Source organism: Scyliorhinus canicula, chromosome 3, assembly GCF_902713615.1.
Source record: "Scyliorhinus canicula chromosome 3, sScyCan1.1, whole genome shotgun sequence".
In the NCBI taxonomy this organism is placed as follows: domain Eukaryota; kingdom Metazoa; phylum Chordata; class Chondrichthyes; order Carcharhiniformes; family Scyliorhinidae; genus Scyliorhinus; species Scyliorhinus canicula.
This window is the reverse complement of record NC_052148.1, coordinates 83,218,805-83,245,475: the sequence shown is the minus strand read 5'-3', so window position 1 is coordinate 83,245,475 and position 26,671 is coordinate 83,218,805. Positions and strand designations below refer to the sequence as shown.

The following is a 26,671-nucleotide window of genomic DNA, read 5'->3' as shown; positions in this document are numbered from 1 at the left end:
ATCTGACAAGGCCAAATCAGTGGTAGCTTCTGATAACCACGAGTACTTAAACATGGAAATCAGGAAGTTACTGCCCAAGTGCCCCAGATCCTCCAGAGGCTGCTGATATGTTCCTGAGATTCAACATTCAAAGACATGGAAGCCATAAAATTGCCGTACTTCAGTGATCGATACCTAATAAAATTGCCAGAACATGAACAACTTGCATTTATATATTAATGTTGTGAAATATCCCAAGGAAATTCACAGAAGCGTTCTCAAACAAAATTTGACACTGAGCCTCATGAAAAATAATAATAATCTTTATTGTCACACGTAGACTTGCAATTAAGTTACTGTGAAAAGCCCCCAGTCGCCACACTCCGGTGCCTGTTCGGGCACACTGAGGGAGAATTCAGAATGTCCAATTCACCTAAAAGCACCTCTTTCGGGACTTGTGGGAGGAAACCGGAGCACACGGGGAGAACATGCAGACTCTCCAAAGAGAGTGACCCAAGCTGGGAATCGACCCTGGGATCCTGGTTCTGTGACGCAACAGTACTAACCACCGTGCACACGTTAACAAAGTCTTCTCAAAGAGGTAGATTTTAAGGAGCGTTGTGAAGGCGATGGGATAGGTAGTAAAGTATAGGGAGGAATTTCTAGAGCTTTGAGCCCAGATAGCTGGAGGCACAGTCACCAGTGACAAGAACAATAGAACTAGGAGCAGGAGTAGGCCATCTGGCCCCTGGAGCCTGCTCCGCCATTCAACGAGATCATGGCTAATCCGTTGTGGACTCAGCTCCACTTTCCGGCCCGAAAACCATAACCCTTAATCCTTTTATTCTTCAAAAAACTATCTATCTCTATCTTTAAAACATTTAAGCCTCAACTGCTTCACTGGGCAAGGAATTCCATAGATTCACAACCCTTTGAGTGCAGAAGTTCCTCCTACATTCCTCCTGATGAAGCAATTACAATCGAGGATGTAAGTTTGTGTGCAGTATATGAAATGAGCTGGCTGCAAAATCTGGCCACTGGGAAATCAATGATGAATCTGACTAGCCTATAATACTTTTTATCAATACACCACCCTTAGCAGACAACTGGCAGCTTGCTAGAAAAGAGAAATTGTACGTTAAAATGATCAATCTATAATTTTCCTTTGGATTGAGCATTTTGATAATTGACTGTCAGTCTGATAAATAAATTGCAAAGCCTGATGTAAAGAACAATGACAAAAGCAGCAACAGAATAATTTTCAACCTGAAGTTTTTACCTTTACATTTCTGGAAAAGGGATTATTCTGTATAATGGCAACTTTTTTCGTCCCTGCCAGAATATTTCTGCCCATGCTGTACATCGGAGAGAGATCTTGCGACAGAGCCATGTTTCTTTCAGAAAACTACTGGAGAAAATGCAAGGTATAAATGCATGTGTTGATGCTACTATTCGTTATGGCTTGTTTAATTGTATTAATATCCATATTGTATGTCTCTAACCAGCATCACAGTATTTTGGTCATCTTATATGCCCAAATTCACCTGTTCTTACATAGCACTGAGCCTGCTTTTATTCAGAATATTATTATAATTGTTACTAACCAAAATACAGTGTTGCCACCTTTACACTTTTTGATATTGAGTTTTATTTAATTTTATGGGATGTGGACATCGCTGGTTAGGCCAACACTGAAGTATTGCCCAAACTTATTGCCCTTGAAGGTGGTGGTGTCATGTGAGAGTACCTTTAAGAAATGGGGTTTATAAATGGGTGTGTATATAAGTATCTGTAGTGAGAGTACCTTTTAATGAAATGGGTGTTTATTACTGCTGTGATGTCAGCGTGGGTGGAGCTGAGCTGTCTGTCAGCTTTTTTACTTTCGTTTTCTGCTATTTGCTGCAGGGTGTGTTTTAGTTTTGTTTTCCGTGTTGGAGCTGAAGCCAGACCAAACAGGTGTACTGCTGTTCTCTCTGCCATGAAAAGACTATCTCTTCATCATTTGGTGAATTCAGAATTATAAATGTTCTCAGTAGTGAATGTGAACCTAATGTGCTTCTGGTAAAAGGTGTTTTAAGTCTTATGGATGTTAAAAGGAAAGCTTAAAGGATTACTTAGTGTTGTATTCTTTTGGGGATTGTATTTAAATTGATGGTTGCTAAGATGTTCACTATGTTTTAAAAAGGTTAACTTGAGTTCATAGAATAAACATCGTTTTGCTTTGAAAAATACTTTTCCATTTCTGCTATACCACACCTGTAGAAGGCTGTGTGCTCCCCATACCAAAATCTATTAAAAGTTTTGGGTCAGGTGAACTGCATGATACACTTTGGGGTTCTCTAAACCCTGGCCTATAACAGTGGTGAGCTGCCATCTTGAACCGCTGCAGTCCCTGAAGTGTATGTGCACCCACAGTGCTGTTATGGATGAGTTCCAGGATTTTGATCCAGCAACAATGAAGGAGCGGCAATATATTTCCAAGTCGGGGTGGTGAGTGACTTCCAGATGGTGGGGTTCCCAGGTATCTGCTGCTCTTTTCCTTCTAGATGGTATAAATTGTGGGTTTGGAAGATGTGCCTGAGGAACCTTGATGAGATGCTGCAGTGCATTTTATAGATGGTGTACACGGCTGCCACTCGTTGATGATGGAGGGATTGAATGTTTGTGGAAGGGGTACCAATCAACTGGGCTGTTATGGATGGTGTTGAGCTTCTTGAGTACCCTCTAACATTTATGTACATGGCCATGCATGCATGATTTTATCAAAATCCCTTTGTAGTTACTTGTCAGGATGGCCAAGTGGTCGAAGGTGCCGGACTCCAGGATTTTTGTCCTTCCCGTTGCGGCTTGAGATTTCTGGTCTCCGGCTAGAGGTGTGGGTTTGAATCCCACTTCTGACATTAACTTTAAGGAGAAGCGGTGGCGTAGTGGTATTGTCACTGGACTAGTAAATCAGAGAGCCAGAGTGGGCTCCTAAATTCTGCCACTGCAGCTGATGACATTTGAATTCAATAAAAATCTGTAATTAAAAGTCTAATGACCTTGAAACCATTGTTGATTGACATAAAAACCCATCTGTTTCACTAATGTCCTTTGGGGAAGGAAATCTGTCATCCTTACCTGGTTTGGCCTACATGTGACTCCAGACCTATAGCAATGTGGTTGACACTTAGCTGCCCCCTAAAAGCAATTAGGGATGGGCAATAAATGCCCACGTTGCATGAACGAATAACAAAAAAGTTTATTTGGTCTTCTAAATAATTGACTATACTTCCTATTTTACCATAATAATCTTTATTGTCGCAAGTAGGCTTACATTAACACTGCAATGAAATTACTGTGAAAAGCCCCTAGTTGCCACATTCCGGAGCCTGTTTGGGTACACGGAGGGAGAATTTCAGAATGTCCAAATTACCTAACAGCACATCTTTCGGGATTTGTGGGAGGAAACTGGAGCACCCGGAAGAAACCCACACAGATACGGGGAGAACGTGAAGACTCTGCACAGGCAGTAACCCAAGCTGGGAATCGAACATGGGACCCTGGCGCTGTGAAGTGACCACTGCTACCCACTGTGCTACCATGCCGCCTACATCTACAAGTATCAGCCCCACTCACTCCCTATATCCAAATCATTTGAGGTACATAGTGAGCATATGCGGTTCCAAAATGGATCTCTTTTGGACACTGCAACCTGTTTAATTTCCCTATGTTCCTATTTTATTATTTTTGGTCCATGGACTTATAATCAGAACTAAGAAGTTGACTTAAGCTGAGGCAGCCTATTAGTCAGTGCAGTGTGTTCCAGGATTTGTTTGTACTTTTTTGAGAGGAGAAAGCAGACTAATTGGTGCCGTGGGAACCTTGGATGGGAGAAGCATCGAAGCAAAAGCTTGAACTCCCAAAAGACATTAACTGGAAGTTGATGGGGAAGTTTGATCTCTTCAAGGACGCTTTGGGGACATTCTGAAAGTTGTTCTCCTGGGAGGAGTTCAGAGTACAACAGTTTCTTCGGGAAACTGGTGTCAGACATACCACCAACATATCCTGTCCAGAAAAGCTGGCTTTACGTGTTTCATACCTTTATGCTGAGCATGTTAGCTTGACAAAGGAGGCTTTCTAAAACTTCATTTTACTGCATTTCTCCCATCAAAGAATTTTATAAGTTTTGTCACAATTGTTCGTTTTGAAATCCATGCTGGCTACTTCTAACTGTTTCTCTTCATGGCAATTTCTTCCTTAATTTGACACTCTTAATATTTTCTACCACAGATGATGAAGTAACCGGCTCTTGGATTGTGTGCCTCTGATTGCTCGATATGTGTGTTTCTTGCTCTCTATTTGTTGAGCTGACAGACATCTGGTGTGCGGAGCTATTAGAAGTCAGACCGTTCTCCATATGTGGAATCACTGATGTAGTAAAGTCCAGTATGACAGTATTTTAGTGAGACAGTCTCCATCACCAATGCAGTGGATAAATGTTCTGGTGTCTGATGGCTCATCAGCAGAGTAACCTTTCTTTTCAATGTTCATGTCAGTTTTTTATGGTCTTTGTGCAGGTTTGCCAGCAACTGTACCCAGCATTCCCTTGGAACTGACTATTTTGTACAATACAGTTGTTTTAAGTCTTGGTTTGTCTGACGTCAATCAAGATGATAACTCCTTGGTGTATGAGGGTCTTGGCCGAGGTACGTTTCGACTTTATTTGTATGGTGGATTGGCTGTACGTTTACTGTAACTTCTGTGTTTGTCCATTCTCAATCACCCCCAGAAGAGATGCACACAACTAGCTCTACGTTGACTTGTGAAAGGGGCATTGACTTAATGAAGCAATTTTTAGGTGTGTGTGCAAACTGATGCATTCTAATATAAATGATATACACAGGCATATACAATTGCAATAAATGATTAATACAGCTTCTCCCTCAATGAACCACTGAATGTGTTTTTAATACAGTAACTCTCTGATAGCTTCATATTTAAATCAGTTCTTTATTGCCATATGATATTCCACCTTCAAGAAATTACACCTACCTTCACCTATGTTCATATATGTACCTTTGAAATAAATTGAAAGGGGGAAAAAAAGCATCATTCCGAACTTCCAATTGTGCCAAAGCACGTTACATTCGCACAAGATGAGGTGCCACAAAAGAGCATTGACATAGATGTTCAGGAGACGTGCCACAATGGTTTTTTTTGTAATCTCCACCCAGAAAGGAGGCAACTCTTGATTTAGCATCTCATCCAAGAGACAGAGCCTCTGACAATGCAGCATTCCTCAGTACCAAACTAAAACATCAGCCTCGGCGATGTGCCCAAACCTCTGGCGGGGAACTGAAGTCAAGGCTGACACCAATTGCAGGCCTGAGCTAGCCTTCCTAAGGTGCACAAGTGTAGCATGCTGACTTGTACTTCACTTTTCTTTTCACCCCTCCTGTGGAGCACATCCTCGCAGCCTCCTCCTGTGAGGGGCTGGTTTAGCACAGGGCTAAATAGCTGGCTTTTAAAGCAGACCAAGGCAGGCCAGCAGTGCGGTTCAATTCCCCTACTAGCCTCCCCGAACAGGCGCCGGAATGTGGCGACTAGGGGCTTTTCACAGGAACTTCATCTGAAGCCTACTTGTGACAAGCGATTTTTCATTTTCATGATTGGTCTTTTGTGAGGCTGTTTCTGGACTGGATGAATGGAGAATGCTTCTTCTGTGTTTTTATAAATTTTGGCATGGTTTCTTTACCCTTGCTGCAACTGTCATTGTTCCATTTGATAGTATGTTATACAATAGAAATTAACTTTCTTTGTTTCCTGCTTGACCCAAGTGTTTTAATAATATAACAATGATCATAATAATGAAATATTCCTTATTGTGTTATGGATTTAAGACTTTTACGGTCACTTGGTGTTTCATGGTTTTTTTGCATTTCTTTAAAACAGGATTGGAAGCTTATGGTGGACATTTTGATGGACTGGACATTGTGAAATTATGGGGAATGATATTTCAGAGCATCCATGACCCAGCATTTATTCAGGCAGTTGATCAACTGATCTACTTACAGTGTGTGCTATGGCTGGTTAGTAATCAACTGGATAGGATTGATGCTGCACTTCGCTTACTAAGAGACAGAGTAAGTGTGGAAAGCAGATAGAGATTAATTGATTATTGCTGCAATCTTTTTTGGCCATTTTTAGGATTTGTATGTGGCCTGTGCTAATGTTTTATTTCAGCAAAAAGCTTGCCCAAAGCAATTAATTTCCCAAGCCCAATCTCATATGTTGAGGTGTAGATTGGTCAGCAGATGAATGTTGACAAGTGAGTGATGCATAGATGCTTTTCTGAGACCCAAATAATGTTTGGTTAGCAGAGAAACACAGTTTTTCATCTGTGTTGAAAACCTTATATTGATTTCTGTGGGGGCTTTGAGAGAAGTACTTAAAACCCTGCGCACACAGAAAGAAGAAGATGTTTCCCTCGGTGGGATGGTTCATGTTGTTGGGTTAAGATAGTGCTATAATGATGCACTTTATAATCCCTTGCTAAAAAGTGTTATAGCGATAGTACTCGAGTGTTTCCAATGACGGGCAGTGTTCTGCTGTTTTTGCCTACTGTGGAATAGAACAGTTCACAGGTAAACTGAACATCATCTCACCTATTGTCAAATTGGACAGTTTGGGGGAGTGCGTGTGCAGGACATGGAGATGCAGTACTGAACACAAGGGGTTTTCATTATTACAATTGGGGATTTTGCATAGACTGTGTAAAGGATTAGCTGACTCCACTGAAACTAGAGTAATTCTAATCCATCAATCCATTAGCCATGTTTGATGATTCCGAGAAACACTTGGGACCTTTTTTGACCTGTGTGGGGGCTTTGAAAGATGCATTAATGCTAATACTGTGCCTCTCTAAAGTACTTATGGTCTTTTTCACTGTCCATAGTTCACGAGGATGTGTGCGGTTGCAAATTTGGTCAGGCACAGTAGATAATGGTTCAAATTTAACATGAAAGTGCAAAGCAGATCAGTTTATTTCCGTACATGACACGCTGAGGTGCCTTACTAACAATTCCAAGTCATACTTAGTGTACATTGACATTTTGTGACAAATATTCTCTGGTGATTATAGCCCAAAGGGTCTTGAGGGTTCCAATCTCATGCTTTAGTGGCAGGGCTTTGAGAAAGTGGCCTGTCCCCTTTGATTCTTTGTGGCGACTGCCCCACACTTCAGCACATCCCTCAACATGTGCTCAACCCATCTTCTGAGGCAAGCACTTTCGATGAACTGAAACTCAAATATTCTGGCGTAGTGAGCCTTCGAATGGACTTTAAATGATTTTATTGGTGAGGTGTGTATGGAAATGACATGAGCTACAAATTTTGGACTCCTGGCTTTCTGAAGATAGCAGAAAAAATGCACTTGAATAAAGTTGTCAATCAGATTTCAAAGCTCTGGTGTGTAGGCCAGGCTGTTTAATGCTGCCCTGGTTGGAAAGTGTGTGCGTCGCCTGTTCAATGAGGCTTCTATTGCCTAATTTATGGCTAGAGCAGACAATTAGACGTGGTTAGTGGATGCACTTGGCTAATAGTAAACTGTAGACTTGAAAATGCTTTTTTCTCAAAGCTGGTCCATTATCATTCCTTGGCTCATGAGGGTAACTAGAGATATTTCTTAACATCGGGGACCTGGGATGGAGGGGGTTGCATGCAGCAGTACCATACAGCCATAGGTTGCATCGGTTCACGGCACTTGGTGGTGGTGGTTATGGGGGGGGGGGGGGGGGGGGGGGGGTGTGAAGGAGGAGGCTCTCCTCATGAACCTGCTCCTGGGCCTGGCTAAACTTGCCATCAACAGGTCCAGGCAGCGGGCGATCGCGGGGTTTGACCAACCCAATTGTCTGCCCCTCCACCACGGCTACGTTTATGGCCAGGTATTCCTGGAGAGGGAGAATGCAGTGTCCTTGAGACCTTCTGTGCCCATTGGGCACCGCAGGGTCTGGGGTGCCTTATTGACGCCGTTAATCACATTTTGGTTCATGTTTTAAGTCTCATTTGTTATTTGCTTTTGTTTCAGGCATTTGCCCTTTAAGGGAGTGTCCTTTTAATTTGTCCCTCTGTTCATTTAATTGGTTATTTATATTAATCAAAATAGTTAGAGCAGAAAATATATAAACAAATGTTTTGAACACCGAAGGATGAGGGTTTCTGTGGCGATAACCTAAACAGGGAGTGCATTTCATAATCTCCATAAAGAAGTACAGGTGGCTCTCCCAGAAACAGTCACTTGCGAAGGCAATTTTCACATGTCGCCAAAATTGACAAGCTGCGAAGTGCTAATAATCTAAAATTTAGGGTTGGTCTTGGAGTATTTTGTATGGTCCGATGCGGGAAAGGTTGATGGAACATGCATCTTGCCTATCCACTGCACCCTGCAGAGGAGTCCCATGGTGCTGCACCACTTCAGTAACCAGTTTAAAAAAAAAAGATTAATTTAGAAAGTGGGCAGCATGATGGCGCAGTGGTTAGCACTGCTGCCTCACAGCGCCAAGGACCTGGGTTCGATCCTGGCTCCGGGTCACACTCCGTGTGGAGTTCACACATTCTCCCCGTGTCTGCATGGGTCTCACCTCCACAACAATGTGCAGGATAGGTGGATTGGCCTTGCTAAATTGCCCCTTAATTAGAAAAAAATAATTGGATACTCTAAATTGATTTTTAAAATATGAAATTAATTTAGAAAACAATGCAATATAAGCCTATAGAAATACAAGAATTATATTAAATTAAAAATTATTTATGGTAAAATAATGAAATTGTGATTTGGACACTGAAAAATTTTTCTTGATCTATTGTTTTATTTTACTTTACTCATGTGAGAGTGACCCAGCTTTGCTCAGTATTATTCAGCAAAAGGATAACTGGTGCATTCTAGAGGCCCACATAAAATTGATGAAGGCAACTAAGTTTAAATTTCATTCAGCCAAATTCAACAGTCTGCTGCTGGTGCTGGTTATTTTCCATGTTGGCCACCTGGCAATACATTTTCGAAGGCTATTCTATAATCAGTTAATAAAATGTATACTATGTAATTGTTAGTTTGAAAAATACTTGCCTTTGATGCATGCTGCCTTTCGTCTTTGGAATAGCACTTCAGTAATGTAAAAATAAAACTCATTGTTCATTTTTGTTATTTATTACTTATTTTATTTATTATCACCTTTCCTGTTTTTTTTAGGGTTTGTCAGGCTCTGGTTTGAATTCGCACTCTGATTTGTTGCAATGCATTAAAGCTGGTGACCTTTTAAAAGATAGAAGTGGAAGTCATCTTATGTTGGTACAGAGGCTCAGCAGTCTGGGAGAGTTGATTTATACCTGTGCTATTTTTATTCAAGGTACTAGTCTAACCAATTATGGACATAATTGTTAACTTCTCAGCTGATGTATGATCAGTAATGTTTTATTTTGTGTATGAAAATCTTTGGCTTGAATCACATTAATGAGTCACACAAGTTGTGACATTTTGCATGCCATCAATTGCAAGAAACCCCTTACAGAAGTCTGGATCCATTACCCTACCATTCTAAATGTATTCTCTCTCATCCAAGATAAAATCATGTTTTTATACTGTATTTAATTTTTTCGGGCAGGAGTTTTCCAGCAGTATTTTGTCATGCCGTTTGTGGACTTCCCTTTTTCCCCCCAATCCTGCTGAGACACAGCACAGATAGGAACCCTAAGTGTGAGCTTCTGTCACACCACTGTGTGGCGCTGTACCACTATTCTTCACTGTAAAACAAAGAACTTTAACTTGTGTGGCACCTTTTGTGACATCTCAAAGTGCTTCACAGTCAATGGCCCAGATCTTCTGGTCTCCAGATTGTTAAGAGTCTGGATCTATGATCCAAGATGTGTCCTGAGACCCTGTGAAGTTCCAACAACTGGCTCCATGGGAATTGCCTGGGAAATTTGAACTTCTGATGGGTAATTCCTTAGGACCCTTCAAAAAGATATTAAGCACACTTCAAACCGTCTGCCATACCTTTTTTATTTTTAAAAAAATGTAGATAAGCCAATTTTCTTTTTTCTAATTAAGGGGCAATTTAGCATGGCCAATCCACCTAACCAGCACATCTTTGGGTTGTGGGGGTGAAACCCACGCAGGCATGGGGAGACCATTCTGCTGTACCTGAATAGTTACCTGGGAAATGTTAGACAGAAAAATCCCAGTCTAACTCCTGGGTATACTGATGCACCCTATTCACAGTGCCATTTACCTCACTCACCTGACCACTTACATACCTACGCACTCGCCCACCCTCCCATTCACCTACGCACTGAGAAGCTTGGGGACCTTGAAGTACTTCCCAGAGCCCGGCAGCTTGTGCCTACAAAGGATATGTGGCTTCTCTGTAGATTCCCTTCACTTGCTCTGGATTCCTGCACGGAGTCAGTTCTGCAGAATCCTCCTTTGGGTGTTTTGGATAGAAACATCATCTGCAGGTACGTGGGTGGTTTTCTGACTAATTAGCATCGGAAACAGTGGTTTGGCTCCGATCGGAACATTTGGGCAAGTGAATAGGAAAATCTGATGGTCAATTAATGCCACAAGTCACATATAGCAAATGATTTATAGAGTAGGTGTGCTGTATCATAGAATCCCCATAGTGCAGAAGGAGGCCATTTGCCCCATTGAGTCTGCACCAACCCTCTGAAAGAGTACTTCACCCAAGCTGACTCCCCCCTGCCCTATCCCCTTAATCTAACCTACACATATTTTTGGTCACTTAAGGGACAATTTAGCATGGCCAATCCACCAAACCTGCAAATCTTTGTACTTGGATTTCCAGAAAGCATTTGATAAAGTGCCAAATATAAGCTTGTGGTGTAGGTGGAAGCATGGAAAGTAGAATGGCTGGCTGGCAGAAAATAGAGAGTATGCATAAAGGGTCCTTTTCTGATTGGCAGGATGTGACGAATGGAATCCCGCAGGGGTCTGTGCTGGGGCCTGAACCTTTTAAGATTTATATCAATGACTTAGTAAGGGTAGTAAAGGCATGCTAACTAAATTTGCAGATGACACGAAGATAGGCAAGGTTCTGAAGACGACATAGGAGTTTGCAGATGGATAGAGATGGGTTTAGTGAGTGGACAAATTCTGGCAGATGGAGTATAATGTGGGAGAATGTGAAGTTGCTCATTTTGGCAAGAAGAATAAAAAGGAGAGTATCACTTAAAACAGGAAATTACTGCAGAATTCCGAGGTGCAGAAGGATTGAGGTATTCTGGTGCATGAGTCGTAAAATGTTGTATGCAGGTACAGAAGTAATTAAGAACGCTAATGGAATGCTATCCTTGACTACAAGAGGAATTGAACATAAAAGTAAGGCTGTTATACTTCTGTTATATAGGGGATTGAGACCATACCTTGAAAACTGTAATATTGGTCTCCTTTTTTAAGGGAGTATGGCATGCGTTAGAGATGGTTAAGAGGAGGATTACTAAATTGTTACCTGGAATGAGTGGGTTGTCTTATGAATAAAGGTTTGACAGGATGAGCTTGTTTCCACTGGAGTTTGGAAGAGTGAGGGGTGGCTTGATTGAAGATATAAGATCCTGAACAGTCTTCACAAGGTGGACGTGGAAAGGACGTTTCCACTTGTGGGCAAGCCTAGAACTAGGGGCACTGTTTTAAAATTGGGGTCACCCTTTTTGGATAATGACATTTTTCCTCTGCGACTTTGTAACTCTGCCTCAGAAGGTGGGTGGAAGCAGGACCATTGAATAATTTTACGGTGGAGGTAGATTGATTCTTGTTAGGCAAAGGAATCAAGGTTATCGGGGTTAGATGGGAATGTAAAAATTGAAACACAGGCGGAGCAGGCTGTAGGAGTCGAATGACCTACGTCTGGTCCTATTTTGCACATTCATAAGTATGCTGAGAGATAAACATGAGCAGGACATCCAGAAAACTGCCTTTCTATTCTACCAATGTTCGTTTTATGTCCACCCGAGCAGGCACGATAGGGCCTTTGCTTAACATCTCATCTGAAAAATGGCACTTGGAGCATATCACTGAAATGTCAGCCTGGATTATGTGCTCCAGGCCTGGAGTTCGGCGTTGAAGGAACAACCAGCTGAAATTCAGTGACAAACTAATAGTTTTTTTGAAAATAAGAGATTGGAAAGATTTTTTTTTTCTTTTTGCACCTTTTGAGTTGCAAGTGATTTGCAAAATCATACAATTACTTTCTTAAAATGTTAGGAAAATTTGGTTAGAGTTTGACAACAGTGCATTGAGTGCTTTGGAAAATATGAACTTTTATCGGTATCTCATCACATACATCACCCTTGAAGGATTGACCAGTGTCGTCATTCTGAGTTAAATTGCTTTGACGCACATTTAAGAGCATATTGATCAATTTGTCATAGATCCTCATTTTATAATTCTTTCAACATTAATTTTTGAGAATTTTGCCTATTAAATAAAAATTTACATTTCAATATCAAATCTCTCAATGTCTCAAACTGCTCCACATAAAATGAAGTGCAGGAAACATATGAACATGCGAATTAGGAGTAGGCTGTTTGGCCCCTCAAGCCTGCTCTGCCATTCAATAAGATCATGGCTGATCTGATTGTTCCCTCAAATCTATTTGGATACCTACCCTGGATACTATTGAATCCCTTGTTAGTCTACTTCTTTCTTCAAATATTCAATGACTTGTTTCTACCTGTCTCTGGGAAAGAGAGTCCCACAGATTCACAATCCTCAGAGAGAAACAAATTCCTCATCTTGGTCTTAAATGGAGACACAAACTGTTGCCTAGTTCTAGTCTGTCTCTCAAAGTGAGACAGCTTGTCCAGTCCCTCAGGACTGTGTATGTTTCAATAAGATCACCATTCATTCTTCCAAACTCCAATGGATACAGGCTCAACCCTTCTCATCACAGGAATCAATCAAGTGAATCTTCTCTGAACTGCTTTTATGTCCATTGAAAGAAGGAGAATAATGCCACCAAAGTGGGATGCAGGCAGATACAGCAGGGTGCATAGGCAATATGAGTATAATAGTTTTGTGGTAATAATATGTGCCTCAATCGTTTTGATTCCTTGTCCCTTCTTTGGCTTATTTTCTGTGTAAAAGAAATGCGACATGGAAATAGCAGGATAAAAGCTTTGAAATGTTCATCTATAATACTTGCCAGTCCCGAAGAGAGGTCTGAGGCCTGAAACATCAAAGCCATCAAAATGCAAAGAATGATTGACCTTTGTTTTGTCTGCGACGTTTGTCTTTTGATCATAACTGGTCGCTTCATCATTGATGCATTCCTGCAGCTTGCTTACTCATTGGTTAGAATACACAAAAGAAGTTTAAAGACTCGAGGTGTTTGATTAATTGGTGCGTGTTTGTATATATTCTCTTCTCCCAGTAGAGCCAGCCACAAGTGACCCTTGCTTGAAAAGATTGATATTTTTTCCTTTCTCATTCTAAGCAGTGTTTTAGTGATTTATACCAGTAAATTGGAACGCAATTGTATTTTCTGCTTGAAAATATTGTACCCTGATTTCACATACTGTCAGGCAAATAGAGACATGTGCGTGGACGTTAGGTTTATGAGTCTGGAGAAGCTGATGAAGAAATTTCAACTCCCGAAAGGGATCCCGTTCACATCCTGCAGTACGGGATTTTCTGCAAGGAGTCCATCCATTCCCTCTGTTACCAAAGCGCACTTTGCTGGACAGAATGCTATCGTAGGATGAGTTGGGAGAGGAGAAGACTTCAGGCATCGTACGGGCGGCTGCTGGATGAAACGAGGGAGAGGTGGGAGGAGGAATGGGGCCTTGAGCTAGAGGGAAGATTCGAGTGAGATTCTGTCCGGGGTGAATTCCACCACCTCTTGCGCTAGTCTGGGCCTGATGCAACTGAAGGTGGTACCGGGCACACCTGGCCAAAGCGCGCATGACTGGGTTAAGTCTTGTTGTTCCAAAAGATGACAAACTTGTTTGCACTACATTTGCTTGTTCTTTGGCTGTTTGGGAGTTGTATTGTCTTTGCTACATTTGGAATAAAATATATTTAAAAACATATTTTGTGTCCATAGGGTTTTGTAAAATGGAAGAAGGCAATTATCTGGAACGCTATTGATATTTTGCAGCAAGCAGCTGAAGGGCTTTGCTCTAAAAGAATTCTGGCAGAAATCTATACTCTGATTGGCTACAGCTCAGCCCCAAATGGTACATAAAAGCATTAAATGGATTGCATTGTGAAAGAAAAGGAATTGTTTTAGTAAGAGTGAAGGGAAATAGCTGAAGAATATTAAAAATTAATATTTGGTAAAGGGCAATTAATTGTCCTACTTTTGTTACATATGGAACCATGGTTAAATATCAGTTCCTGTATCTGGAGCTTGTCTCAAGTACAGTGTACACAGTGAACTCATTCAGATTACAGGAAGTAATTCCTGCATTATTTTTGTTCTCAGCAGCAATTTAAATCACCAAAACAGTCAAATTTCGGACAGTAAAAGGATAGGGAGAAACAGAAATACCGAAGAGTTCAAGTATATCATTTATTGAAGTGCGGTAGCTAACGCCATTTAAAAAATTGCAGCCGCCAAATATGGGTTTTATAGATGGGGGCATAATCTTGGTCATAGTCCCTTGTGATTTTTAAACCGTAACTTTATGTATACGGAATCTGACATGATGGTGTATAACACACCATTGCGTGGTTCAAGTTTGGACCCCAGTTTAGGCAACGTCTGCAGTCACGGCATCACTGAAAACAGATTACATTCAAACTGCCCGGGAGGATGGAAATGCGATTCAATTTAAGCGGTGCCCATCTTTCCCAAGGGTGAAGCAGCATTCATCCTTGTTTCAATTAATTCAACAAATTGTGCCCAGCCAAAGTGTTTGTAAATTAAAACTTCACCAAACTTTATTGAATATGACCGAACTCCGTTTTATATGTAAGAATAAGATTTTATAAATATTTATTATACTTGCATCAAAATCATGATTTTGAACTTATCGGTTTTAGGACAGACCACAAACTGCCTTGCAATATTTCAGGTGGGCTCTTCAGGCAGACTTCCATTGCCTTGCGGCTTTGTACCATGCTGCCATGGTGTATCGAAAGTTGGACATGGTGGAAGCTGAGCTTGAGGCTCTTAACCATCTTGACGTGGTGAGTTCTAGTTTTATTCTTTTGCACTATTGTTGATTCATGTGCCTTTCAATTTTTCAACAAACTAGCGTGGGACAAATGTTATTAAAATGTGAGGCTAATTACTGTCGTCTCTGGACACAATTTGTTTGCAAATGTTTACGCTTTGCATCTGGCTATGCACTGAATTGGCTTGTCCTGAAAGGTACCATTGCACAGTGCAGTTAGACATTGAACTGGTCTCTGCATTCCAGTGAAATACAGTAGTCCCCCGTTATAACGCGGGTGTTGGGGTCCAAGACAGCCACCCGCGTTGCATCCGAGCCGCGGATATCCACGATGGGGGTTTTTTGGCTCTGCAACTTTTTTTTTTGGACCGGAAGCATTGGATAAAACCTTCGATCAGAGTTCTGATAATAACTTACTTTAGTTGACTGCAGAATTATTACATTATGCTACCATAAGTTAAATATAAGTCAAAGTAAGAAAGTAGCACTTCTAAATTTATTTAAAAATCTATGCATGCGCTTCCCATTGTGAGTCTACGGGGGGCGGGGGGAGAGATCTGACCCCCGTAGACTCACAATGGGAAGCGCATGCATAGATTTTAAAATAAATTTAGAAGTGCTACTTTCTTACTTTAACTTACATTATGCTGCCATAAGTTAAATATAAGTTAAAGTAAGAAAGTAGCACGTCTAAATGTATTTAAAAATCTATGCATGCGCTTCCCATTGTGAGTCTACGGGGGGCGGGGGGAGAGATCAGACCCCCTTTGGATAAAAGGTTTTATCCAATGCTTCCGGTCCAAAAAAAAAGTTGCAGAGCCAATATGCCAGCAGTGGCTGCAGGTTTGATTGCTATAATAAACTGACAGCATCAATTTCTCCTGGTCCTTGAAACTATATGAATAGAATCTGCATAACCCACCACCTAGTTCCCTTAGTTCATATTAGGAAACCCACAGAAACATACCAGGAACGCTGCTCCTCTCTCACTGAATCTCCCTCCAGTCAGCCGGCAGTGTCAATTTCAGCGGCCGGTTCACTTTGATCCGGAGAGGGAAGCTGACAGTTGGGGTCCATAAGCCCCCTCGCCGTATATCGTGAACCGCGGTATTGCGGAGCACGGTATAACGGGGGACTACTGTAGTTTGATGATGCATCTTGCTCGATCATAAGATCATTACTCTTCATAAGATCATGGCCAATCATATCGAGGTCCTTGACTTCCCTCCATTTTCCTGCACAATCCCCATCTCCTATGACTCCATTGCAGTACAAAGATCTATCAGTTTGAGTCTTGAATATACTTGATGATCAGGGTGGCGCAGTGGTTAGCACGGCCCCGGGTTGCTGTCCATGTGGAGTTTACACATTCTCCTCGTGTCTGCGTGGGTCTCTCCCCCACAACCCAAAGATGTTCCGGGTAGGTGGATTGGCCGCTCTAAATTGCCCCTTAATTGGATAAATAAAAATAAAAATAAAAATAAATATATATACTTGAATGACTGAGCATCCAGAAACCCCTGTCTTTGTCTGAAATGCTAGCCCCATTTTCTGAGACAGTGACTTATAGTTATCGACTCTTCTGGTTCGTCCCTTTACGCCTAGCTGCCCGCAAGTTGATTTCTCACACATCGAAGATGATATTCTGCTGTCACGTAGTGTTACTCCTGTGCAAATACATTTTGATTAGAAATAAAATGGCTGAATACAGATTGCTTGCTTTGTCTTCAAATAAACCAAATTTAGGTATGCAGCACTGGGGCCATGTAATTGGTTGAATGAGGAGTCACAAAGCCTTCACTAAGATTTTGGAGCTGTTTTAACATACCAATCTGAGAGTCTGCTCCTGCTACAAACAGTCTCCTGTCTTCAGTTTCAAACTGACGTATGTGCTGATGACTGAAAGCTGGTCTTTATTACCTTCTCAAGCCACACCCGTGCTCACGATTAGTGATGTTCCGAACTTTGGTCTAAGTGCTGACTGTCAGTTACAAAATCACAGAACTCTGGAAGTGCAGATGGAGGCATTTGCCATCATGTCTACCCTAGCTCTCTAAACTTAGCATTATGACTTTGTGCCATTCCCCTGACCATTTCCCGTATCCCTGCACATTGTTTCTATTCAAGTAATCATCTCATGTCCTCTTGAATGCCTGGACTGAACCTGCCGCACCACACTTCCAGGCAATGAATTCCAGAACCAAACCACTTGTGTGAAAGTTTTTTTTTTTCCAACATCACATCTTGTTTTCTTTGAAAACACTTTAACTTTGTGCCCTCTCTTTCATGATCCTTTTTATGAGCAGGGACAGTTTCTCCCTGTCTACTCTGTCCAGCCTCTTCATGATTTTGAACATCTCTGTCAAATCTCGGCTTAGTCTTCGTCTCTCCTAGGAGGACAGTCCCAACCTCTCCAATCTATCCTCACAAATGACGTTTCTCATCCCTGGATCCACCAAGGTCCTGGGTTCGATCCCGGCCCCGGGTCACTGTCCGTGTGGAGTTTGCATATTCTTCCCATGTTTGTGTGGGCCTCACACCCACAGTCCAAAAAGATATGCAGCGTAGGTGAATTGACCACACTAAATTGACAGTTAATTGGAAAAAACTAATTGAGTACTCAAAATGGTGGTGCAGTGGTTAGCACTGCTGCCCCATGGCGCCGAGGACCCAGGTTCGATCCCAGCCCCGGGTCACTGTCTGCGTGGGCATCACCCCGCAACCCAAAAGATGTGCAGGGTAGGAGAATTGACCACGCTAAATTGCCCTTTAATTGGCAAAAAAGAATTGGGTACTCTTAAATTTATTTTTAAAAGAATCCCTGGATCCATTCTGGTGACCTCTTCTTCACTCTCTCTCCAATGTTGGTCTCTTGGAGGATAAGACTGTGGAGTTAATAGTGGGGAATGCAGAAATGACACGGGTGCTAAATCAACATTTTGCCTCAGTTTTCACAGTGGAGGACACGAGTACCGTCCCAATAGTAACAGGTAATGCAGAAGTAATATAAAGGGAGGAACTTCAAATGATCATCATCAATCGGGAGAAAATACTAAACAAATGATTGAGATTGAAGGCAGACAAGTCCCCAGTGCTGATGGCCAACATCCAACGGCCTTCAAGGAAATGGTGGTGGAGATAATGGATCCATTAGGTATAATTTTCCAAAATTCACTGCATGCGGGTAAGGGTCCAGTGTTTGGAAAATGCTAATGTCACGTCCTTATTCAAAAAGGAGGGAGACAGAAAGTAGGAAACTATAGACAAATTAATTTAACATCTGTTGTTGGGAAATTGTTAGAATCTATTATTAAGGAAGCAATACAGGACATTTAGAAAGTTCAAACACAATCTATCAGAGTCAGCATGGTTTGTTTTATGAAGAGTAAATAGTGTTTGACTAAATTACTAGAATTTTTCAAATATGTAACAAGCCAAGTGGAGAATGCGGATCCTGTAATGTAGTATATCTGAACTTCCAGAAGAACCTTAATAACGGGTGGTACAAAGGTTAATACGCAGGGTAAGATCACATGGGACAGAAGACTGGCTAACCAACAGGAGGCAGAGAATCGGGCTAAATGGTCTTTTTCTGGTTGGCAAGATTTAACTACTGGGTTTCGTCCCCGGCCCCAACTATTTACAACATATATTACCGACTTGGATGCAGGGATAGAAGGTACTGTAGCTAAATTTGTTAGGTGACATAAAATGGGTGGGATAGTAAGTTGCAATGAGGAAATAAAAGGTACATTTACAAATGGATACAGATAGGTTAGGTGAGTGGGCCAAAATTTGGCATATAAATTTAACGTGGAGGGTATCCATTTTGGTCGGAAAATTGGAAAGGAACTTATTACCTAAATGGAGAGAAACCAGAGTGGTTTAATGCAGAGGGATTTGGTTGTCCTCATGCATGAATCGCAGAAAACTAGCATCCAGGTACAGCAAGGACTAATGTTCTTTAGGGAAGGAAATCTGCCTTCCTTACCTGGTCTGTCTCCAGACCGACAGCAATGTGGTTGACTCTTAAATGCCCTCTAAAATTGCTACTTTACTATTGCCACTCAGATTCAGAATTTGCAGTGCAGAAGGAGGCCATTCAGCCCATCGAGTCTGCACTGGTCCTTGGAAAGAGCACCCTACTTAAGCCCACACCTCCATCCTATCCCCGTAACCCAATAACCCTCCTAACCTTTTTTGGACACTAAGAGCAATTTACCATGTCCAATCCACCTAACCTGCACATCTTTAGACTGTGGGAGGAAACGGGAGCACCCGGAGGAAACCCACGCACACACTGGGAGAATGTGCAGACTCCTCGCAGGCAGTGACCCAACAGGGAATCCGAACCAGGGACCCTGGAGCTGTGAAGCAACTGTACTAACCACTGTGCTACCGTGCTGCCCAAGATTGCATTCAATCGCTACGAAAACACAAAGAATGAAATCGGATGGACCACCTGCCATCGAACCAGGCACCGGAAAGGACAACAGCTTTGACAAAGGGTCATCTGGACTCAAGACGTTAGCTCTTTTCTCTCCCTATAGATGCTGCCAGACCTGCTGAGATTTCCAGCATTTTCTTTTTGGTGACGGCAAACCCAACCCTGCACCTGGGGGCTTGTGCCAAAGGTGGGAGAGCTGTCTCACAGACTAGTTTTTATTTTTGAAATAATTTTTATTGAAAATTTTGAATTTATACAACAACAACGAACCATAATAAAATACCAATATTAAGTTACATAGTAGAAACTACAATAAGGAACCCTCCCTCCCCGGGGTTGCTGCTGCTATTGACCAAGATACCTATCTTTGAGCCAGGAAGTCCAGAAAGGCTGCCATTGTTTATAGAACCCTTGTATTGATCCTCGCAGGGCAAATTTACCCTTTCCAATTTTATAAATCCTGCCATGTCACTGATCCAGGTCTCCACACTTGGGGGGCCTCGCATCCTTCCACTGTAGCAAGATCCTTCGTCGGGCTACTAGGGACGCAAAGGCCAGGACACCGGCCTCTTTCGCCTCCTGCACTCCCGGCTCTACCGCAACTCCAAAAATCGCGAGTCCCCACCCTGGTTTGACCCTGGATCCAACCACCCTCAACACCGTCCCCGCCACCCCCTTCCAGAATTCTTCCAGTGCTGGGCATGCCCAGAACATATGGGCGTGGTTCGCTGGACTTCCCGAACATCTGGTGCACCTGTCCTCACCCCCAAAGAACCTACTTATCCTAGTCCCGGACATGTGGGCCCGGTGCAGCACCTTAAATTGGATGAGACTAAGCCTCGCACATGAGGAGGAAGAGTTGACTCTCTCCAAGGCATCCGCCCAAGTTCCGTCCTCTATCTGCTCCCCGAGTTCCTGCTCCCCGAGTTCCTCCTCCCATTTAGCCTTCAGCTCCTACACTGACGACCCCTCCACCTCCTGCATTACCTTATAGATGTCAGACACCTTCCCCTCTCCGACCCACACCCCCGAAAGCACTCTGTCCATCGTCCCCCGTGAGGGCAGCAAAGGGAATCCCTCTACCTGTCACCTAGCAAACGCCTTTACCTGCAAGTATCTGAACATGTTCCCTTGGGGAAGCCCAAATTTATCTTCCAGTTCCCCCAGGCCCGCAAACCTCCCGCCAATAAACAGGTCCCTCAATTTACTGATGCCCACCCTCTGCCACCCCCTAAATCCCCCATCCTTGTTCCCTGGGATGAACCGATGATTGCCACCCAATGGAGCCTCCATTGAGCCCCCTGTTCCCCCCCCCCCCCCCCCCCCCCCCCCCCCCCCCCCCCCCCCCTCCGATGCCGTCTCCACTGTCCCCAGATTCTTAGGGTTGCCGCCACCACTGGGCTTGTGGTAAACCTCTTAGGGGAGAGCGGCAACGGCGCCGTTACCATGTCACCCAGGCTCATACCTCTACATGACGCCATGTCTCACAGACTAGTTAAGCGACAGCCTGACATAGTCATATTCACTGAATTATACCTTACAGACAATGACCCAGACAGCACTATCATCATTCCTTGGTATGTCCTGTCTCACCGACAGGGCAGACACAGCAGAGCTAGCGGCACAGTGGTATACAGTGGGGAGGCAGTAGTCCTGGGTGTCCTCAACATCAATTCTGGACCCCATGAAGTCTCATGGCTTCAGATTAAACATGGGCAAGGAAACCTCCTGCTGATTACCACTTATCGGCCACCATCAGCTGATGAATCAATACTCCTCCATGTTGAATACCACTTGGAGGAAGCACTGAGGGTGGCAAGGACGCATAATATGCTCTATGTGAGGAACCAATGTCCATCACCAAGAGTGGCTCGGTAGTACCACCACAGACCGAGCTGGCCAGGCCCTAAAGGATATAGCTGCTAGACTGGGACTAGGCAGGTGGTGAGGGAACCAACAAGAGAGAAAAACATACTTGACCTCATCCTCCCCAATCTGCCTGCTGCAGATGCATTTGTCCATGACAGTATCGGTAGAAGTGACCACCGCACAGTCCTTGTGGGGATTCCCATCTTCACATTGAGGATACCCTCCATCGTGTTATTTGGCACAACCACCATGCTAAATGGGATAGACTTTGATCAGAAATAGCGACTCAAGGCTGGTTATCCATGAGGTGCTGTGGGCCTTCAGCAGCAGAATTGTATTCGACCACAAACTGCAACCTCATGAGCTGGCATATTCTACCACTCTACTATTGCCACCAAGCCATGGGATCAAGCCTGGTCCAATGAAGAGTGCAGGAGAGCATGCCAGGAGCAACATCGGGCATATTGAAAAATGAGGTGTCAATCTGGTGAAGCTACAACACAGGACTACTTATGTGCCAAACAGCATAAGCAGCAAGTAATAGACCGATTCCACAATGAATGTATCAGATCTAAGCTCTGTAATCCTGGCACATCCAGCCATGAATGGTGGTGGACAATTAAACAACTCCCTGGAGGAGGAGGTTCCACAAATATCCCCATCCTCCGTGATGGAGGAGCCCAGCATGTACGTGCAAAAGACAAGGCTGAGGCATTCACAATCTTCAGCCAGAAGTGCCGAGTGGATGATCCATCTCGGTCTCCTCCGGAGGTCCCCTGCATCACAGATGTCAGTCTTCAGCCAATACGATTCACTCCACATGATATCAAGAAATGGCTGAAGGCACTGGATACTGCAAAGACTTTGGGCCTGATAACATCCCAGCAATTGTACTGAAGACTTGTGCTCCAGAACTTGCCGCACCTTAGCCAAGCTGTTCTAGGACAGCTACAACACTGGCATCTACCTGGCAATGTGGAAAATTGCCCAGGTGTGTCCTGTACACAAAAAACAGGACAAATCCAACCCAGCCAATTACTGTCCTATCAGTCTATTCGCCATCATCAGCAAAGTGATGGAAGGAGTCATCAACACTGCTATCAAAACCCACTTACTCAGCAATAACCTGCTCATGGACGCTCAGTTTGGCTTCTGCCAGATCACTCCGCTCCTGACCTCATTACAGCCTTGGGTCAAACATGGACAAAGAGCTGAATGCCAGAGGTGAGGTGAGAGTGACTGCCCTTGACATTAAGGCAACATTTGACCGGGTATGGCATCGAGGAGCCCGAGCTAAACTGGTGTCACTGGGAATCAGGGGGAAAACTCTCCTCTGGTTGGAGTTATACCTGGTACAAAGGAAGATGGTTGTGGTTTGTTGGAGGTCAATCATCTCGGCTCCAGGACATCACTGCAGGAGTTCCTCAGGGTTTTGTCCTAGGCCAACTATCTTCAGCTGCTTCATCAATGACCTCCCTTCCATTATCAGGTCAGAAGTGAGGATATTTGTGTATGACAGCACAACGTTCAGCACCATTCGCGGCGACTCAGATAATGAAACCGTCCATGTCCAAATGCAGAAAGACCTGGACAATATCCAGGCTTGGGCTGACAAGTGGCAAGTTACATTGGTGCCACACAAGTGCCAGGCAATGACCATCTCCTACAAGAGAGGATCTAACCATCATCGCTTGACATTCAATGGCATTACCAGCACTGAAGCCCATAATCAACATCCTGGGGGTTACCATTGATCAGAAACTGAACTGAACTAGCCAGATTAATACTGTGGCTGCCAGGGTGGGTCAAAGGCTAGGAATCCTACAGCAAATGACTCACTACCTGACCCCCCCCACCACAAAAGAGCCTGTCCACCATCTCCAAGTCAGGAATGGAATGGAATACTCTCCACTTGCCTGGATGAGTGCAGCTCCAACAACACTCTAGCCGAACACCATCCAGGTCAAAGCAGCCCGCTGGATTGCTCCCACTTCCACAAACATTCAAACCATTGACCACCGAACAATGGCAGCCCTGTGCACCATCTACAAGATGCACTGCAGTAACTAACCAAGATTCCTTAGACAACACCTTCCAAATGCATGATTATTACCATCTGGAAAGACCAAAGCAACAGATACCTGGGAACCCCACCACCTGAGGTTTCCCTCCAAGCCACTCATCACCCTGACTTGGGAATATATCGCTGCTCCTTCACTGTCACTGGGGCAACATCCTGAAACTCCCTCCCTAACAGCACAATGGATGTACCTACACCTCGAGGACTACAGCGGTTTAAGAAGGCAACTCACCACCACCTTCTGAAGGGCAACTAGGAATGAGCAATAAATGCTGGCCTAACCAGTGATGCCCACGCCTGTAAATTTTTAAAAAAGTAATATGGAAGGCAAATCCAATTTTGGTCTTTACAGTTAAAAGGATAGAGTATAAAAATAAGGAAGTCATGCTGCAACTGTATACGGCATTGGTGAGACTGCACCTGGAATTTTGTGTACAATTTTGGCCCCCTCGTTTGAGGAGGGATATAGTTACATTACAGGAAGTTCAGAGGAGGTTCAGAGATACGGGGTTTGTCTTATGAAGAGAGATTGAGCAGTTTGGGCCGATAGTGTCTTGAGTTTAGAAGAATGAGAAGATATCTAATTGAGGTATATAGGATGATAAAAGGTATTGACAAAGTAGACTTGGAGCAGATGTTTCTCCTGTGAGGCAAACTAGAACGAGAGATCATTGTTTTAGGATAAAGTGTAGCAGATTTAAAACAGATGAGGAGAAATGAGTTCTCTCATAGTGTGGGAATCTGTGGTATTCACTACCCCAGGGTGGGAGCCAGGACATTGAGTACATTTAAGGAGGAGATAGACAGATTTTAAATTACTAATGGGTTGCAGGGTTATGGAGGACGGGCAGAAAAGTGGAGTTGAGGCCAAAATGAGATCAGCCAAGACCATATTGAGTGGCGGGGCAGGTTAGAGGGGCTGAATTGCCTACTACTATGCCTCATTTTTATGTTCTTCCTAAAGTGTGGCACCCACAACTGTACACAAGAATCCAGCTGAGGCCTAACAAGTGTCTTGTATGAATTCAGCATAACCTTCTTGCTTTTGTATTTTATTCTAAAACCTAGAATACCATTTGCTTTATTAACTGCTCTCTCCACCTGTTCTGCCACCTGCATCGATGTAATCACATTATACCCAGGTCCCTCCTGCACCCTTTTCAGAATTTTACCCCTTACTTTGTATTGCCTCCATGTTTTTCCTCATTAAAATAAACCATATCACACTTTAGTTATTGAACTTCATCTGTCATCTATCTGCCCAATCAACTTGACCATGTCCTTTTGTCTGTAATCATCTACTGATGTCACTTCCTGTCATCTGACTGGTCCCCTAATTTGTCAGTTATTTGTGGGACAGTCTGTCTTATCTTAGCTTTCACTGTTACTTCGCTAAATTTAATGACATTCTAATGAGATAACTGGAGCCTGAAGGTAGTTTAAGATAAGAGATGTTATGTCAGTAATACCAAATGAGTGACTCTAGGCTCATTGTTTCAAGTGACCAACTGATGTCTATGTATCAATATCGTACATCTTTGTTAGGGAAGATGCTTACCAGTATGCGGCTAGTGCTTGGAATTGAGTTGATCAGAAATAGTAAAAGGGTATGAGTGGCACATAGCCTTGACTAATCCACAAGTTACAAAGTAATTTCATACATAATATTTTATACAAAGTGGGTATAAAACAAATGCATAAAACAGTCAATGTGTTGAAGCTGAGATATTTTGAGTCAAAAGGACTGCATAGCTCTAAATGCTGATTACAAAAGTTAATCATCGCAAAGGATACATAGAACTGTTATATAATTTAATAGAAAGTGTTTCTCTTTTAAAGAATTACAAATTAAAAATGATACTAATTTAGGATATAAGGCTGAATGTTTAACACTTCACAGCTGTTTTCTTAACACAATGGGGCTTTCTAACTCCATTCTGAGTCATGGGTATCGAGTACCACTGATAAATTTAATTGCCAATGTATCATGGTCCCAGACTCCGACTGCACGGCCTTGACTGCTTTGCAGCATTTGCTCTATAATTAAACCATAAACGTGGAGCATGCACTGGCATGAGGCCATGTGGTGGGGCTCACTTGTGACTGATTCTTTGTCTGTGATTCACTGACATGTTATACCGATGTCCTACTTTGATTACAATTAAGTAGAATATAATTTGATACAGTTTGTTTGCTTGATCTTTACACATGATGAAATTGAAACTAATTGTTAAACATCGACTTCCCTGCATCACATTTGTTTGATTAATTTGATTCACCTGTGGAAGATTCTATTTTGTTTTCTTGTAATGTTGTCAAACTTGTTAAGTACAAGGAGTAAATACTAAACAACATGCTCCCGATTTCTAGATTAAGAGGCGAAGACCTTCAAGACGGGTGTAGGCAAAATAGTGTTCAGATTGTAAGTCCACACAGTATTGCAAAGAATCTGAACAAAGTGTTGCGGATTTTTCTTTAAATATTGACCACGAAGAAGTGTATGTTAAAAGTTCTGTAATTATGTAGATTCTGCAGTATTGGCTTTATGTTGCTCCGTAAATTCTACCTTTAATACAATTTCATTTGTAGCTAGGTCACTGCCTATAAAGTTTATTTTTCTATCCAAAGACCAGGAACATAAAATGGGACTCCTTGTGTTGGGAAACATTTTGCAGTAACCAGAGTTTCAATTTGATTTTGGGCCAGTGCATATTGGGAGGGAGGGATCACTTGAGGAAGTGGTTAAGGTACAGACAATGTGATATGTATTTAGAAATCGGCCGTATAATGTGACAATATCTAGGTTGCTACTCCAGTGCAATAATGTGCATAAATTCTGTATTGTGACTTGAATCCATGACCCTGTGACTTGAGTAAAAGTGCTACCAGTAACACAAGCTCACAATTCCCAAATGATCCACGTCGTTGGAATGAAACTGCTGTTCCCACAAATAAGAGGATTAAGACATGGGGTGCCTGACAAGAGACAACAAGCAAAATCTATTAATACCTTTTAAAAGGGAGTGTATAAATACTTGAAAAAATATGTCAAACAATAATGTGACACAAGGGTGTTGAATTAGGACTTCCCAGTGAATATACACAGGTGCATTTGGCTTGAATGG

The 26,671-nt window shown here is 42.7% G+C and overlaps 1 protein-coding gene across 1 annotated transcript in view; it reads left to right on the top strand.

The window, feature by feature from the left end:
* Window positions 1–26,671, top strand: part of fancg (FA complementation group G) — a 66,484-nt gene that overhangs the window by 7,607 nt on the left and 32,206 nt on the right. Inside the window, 7 exon segments of the mRNA XM_038790797.1 lie at window positions 1,319–1,403; window positions 4,539–4,667; window positions 5,914–6,104; window positions 9,209–9,365; window positions 14,076–14,110; window positions 14,112–14,209; window positions 15,019–15,163. Coding sequence (XP_038646725.1) covers window positions 1,319–1,403; window positions 4,539–4,667; window positions 5,914–6,104; window positions 9,209–9,365; window positions 14,076–14,110; window positions 14,112–14,209; window positions 15,019–15,163 — 840 coding nt within the window.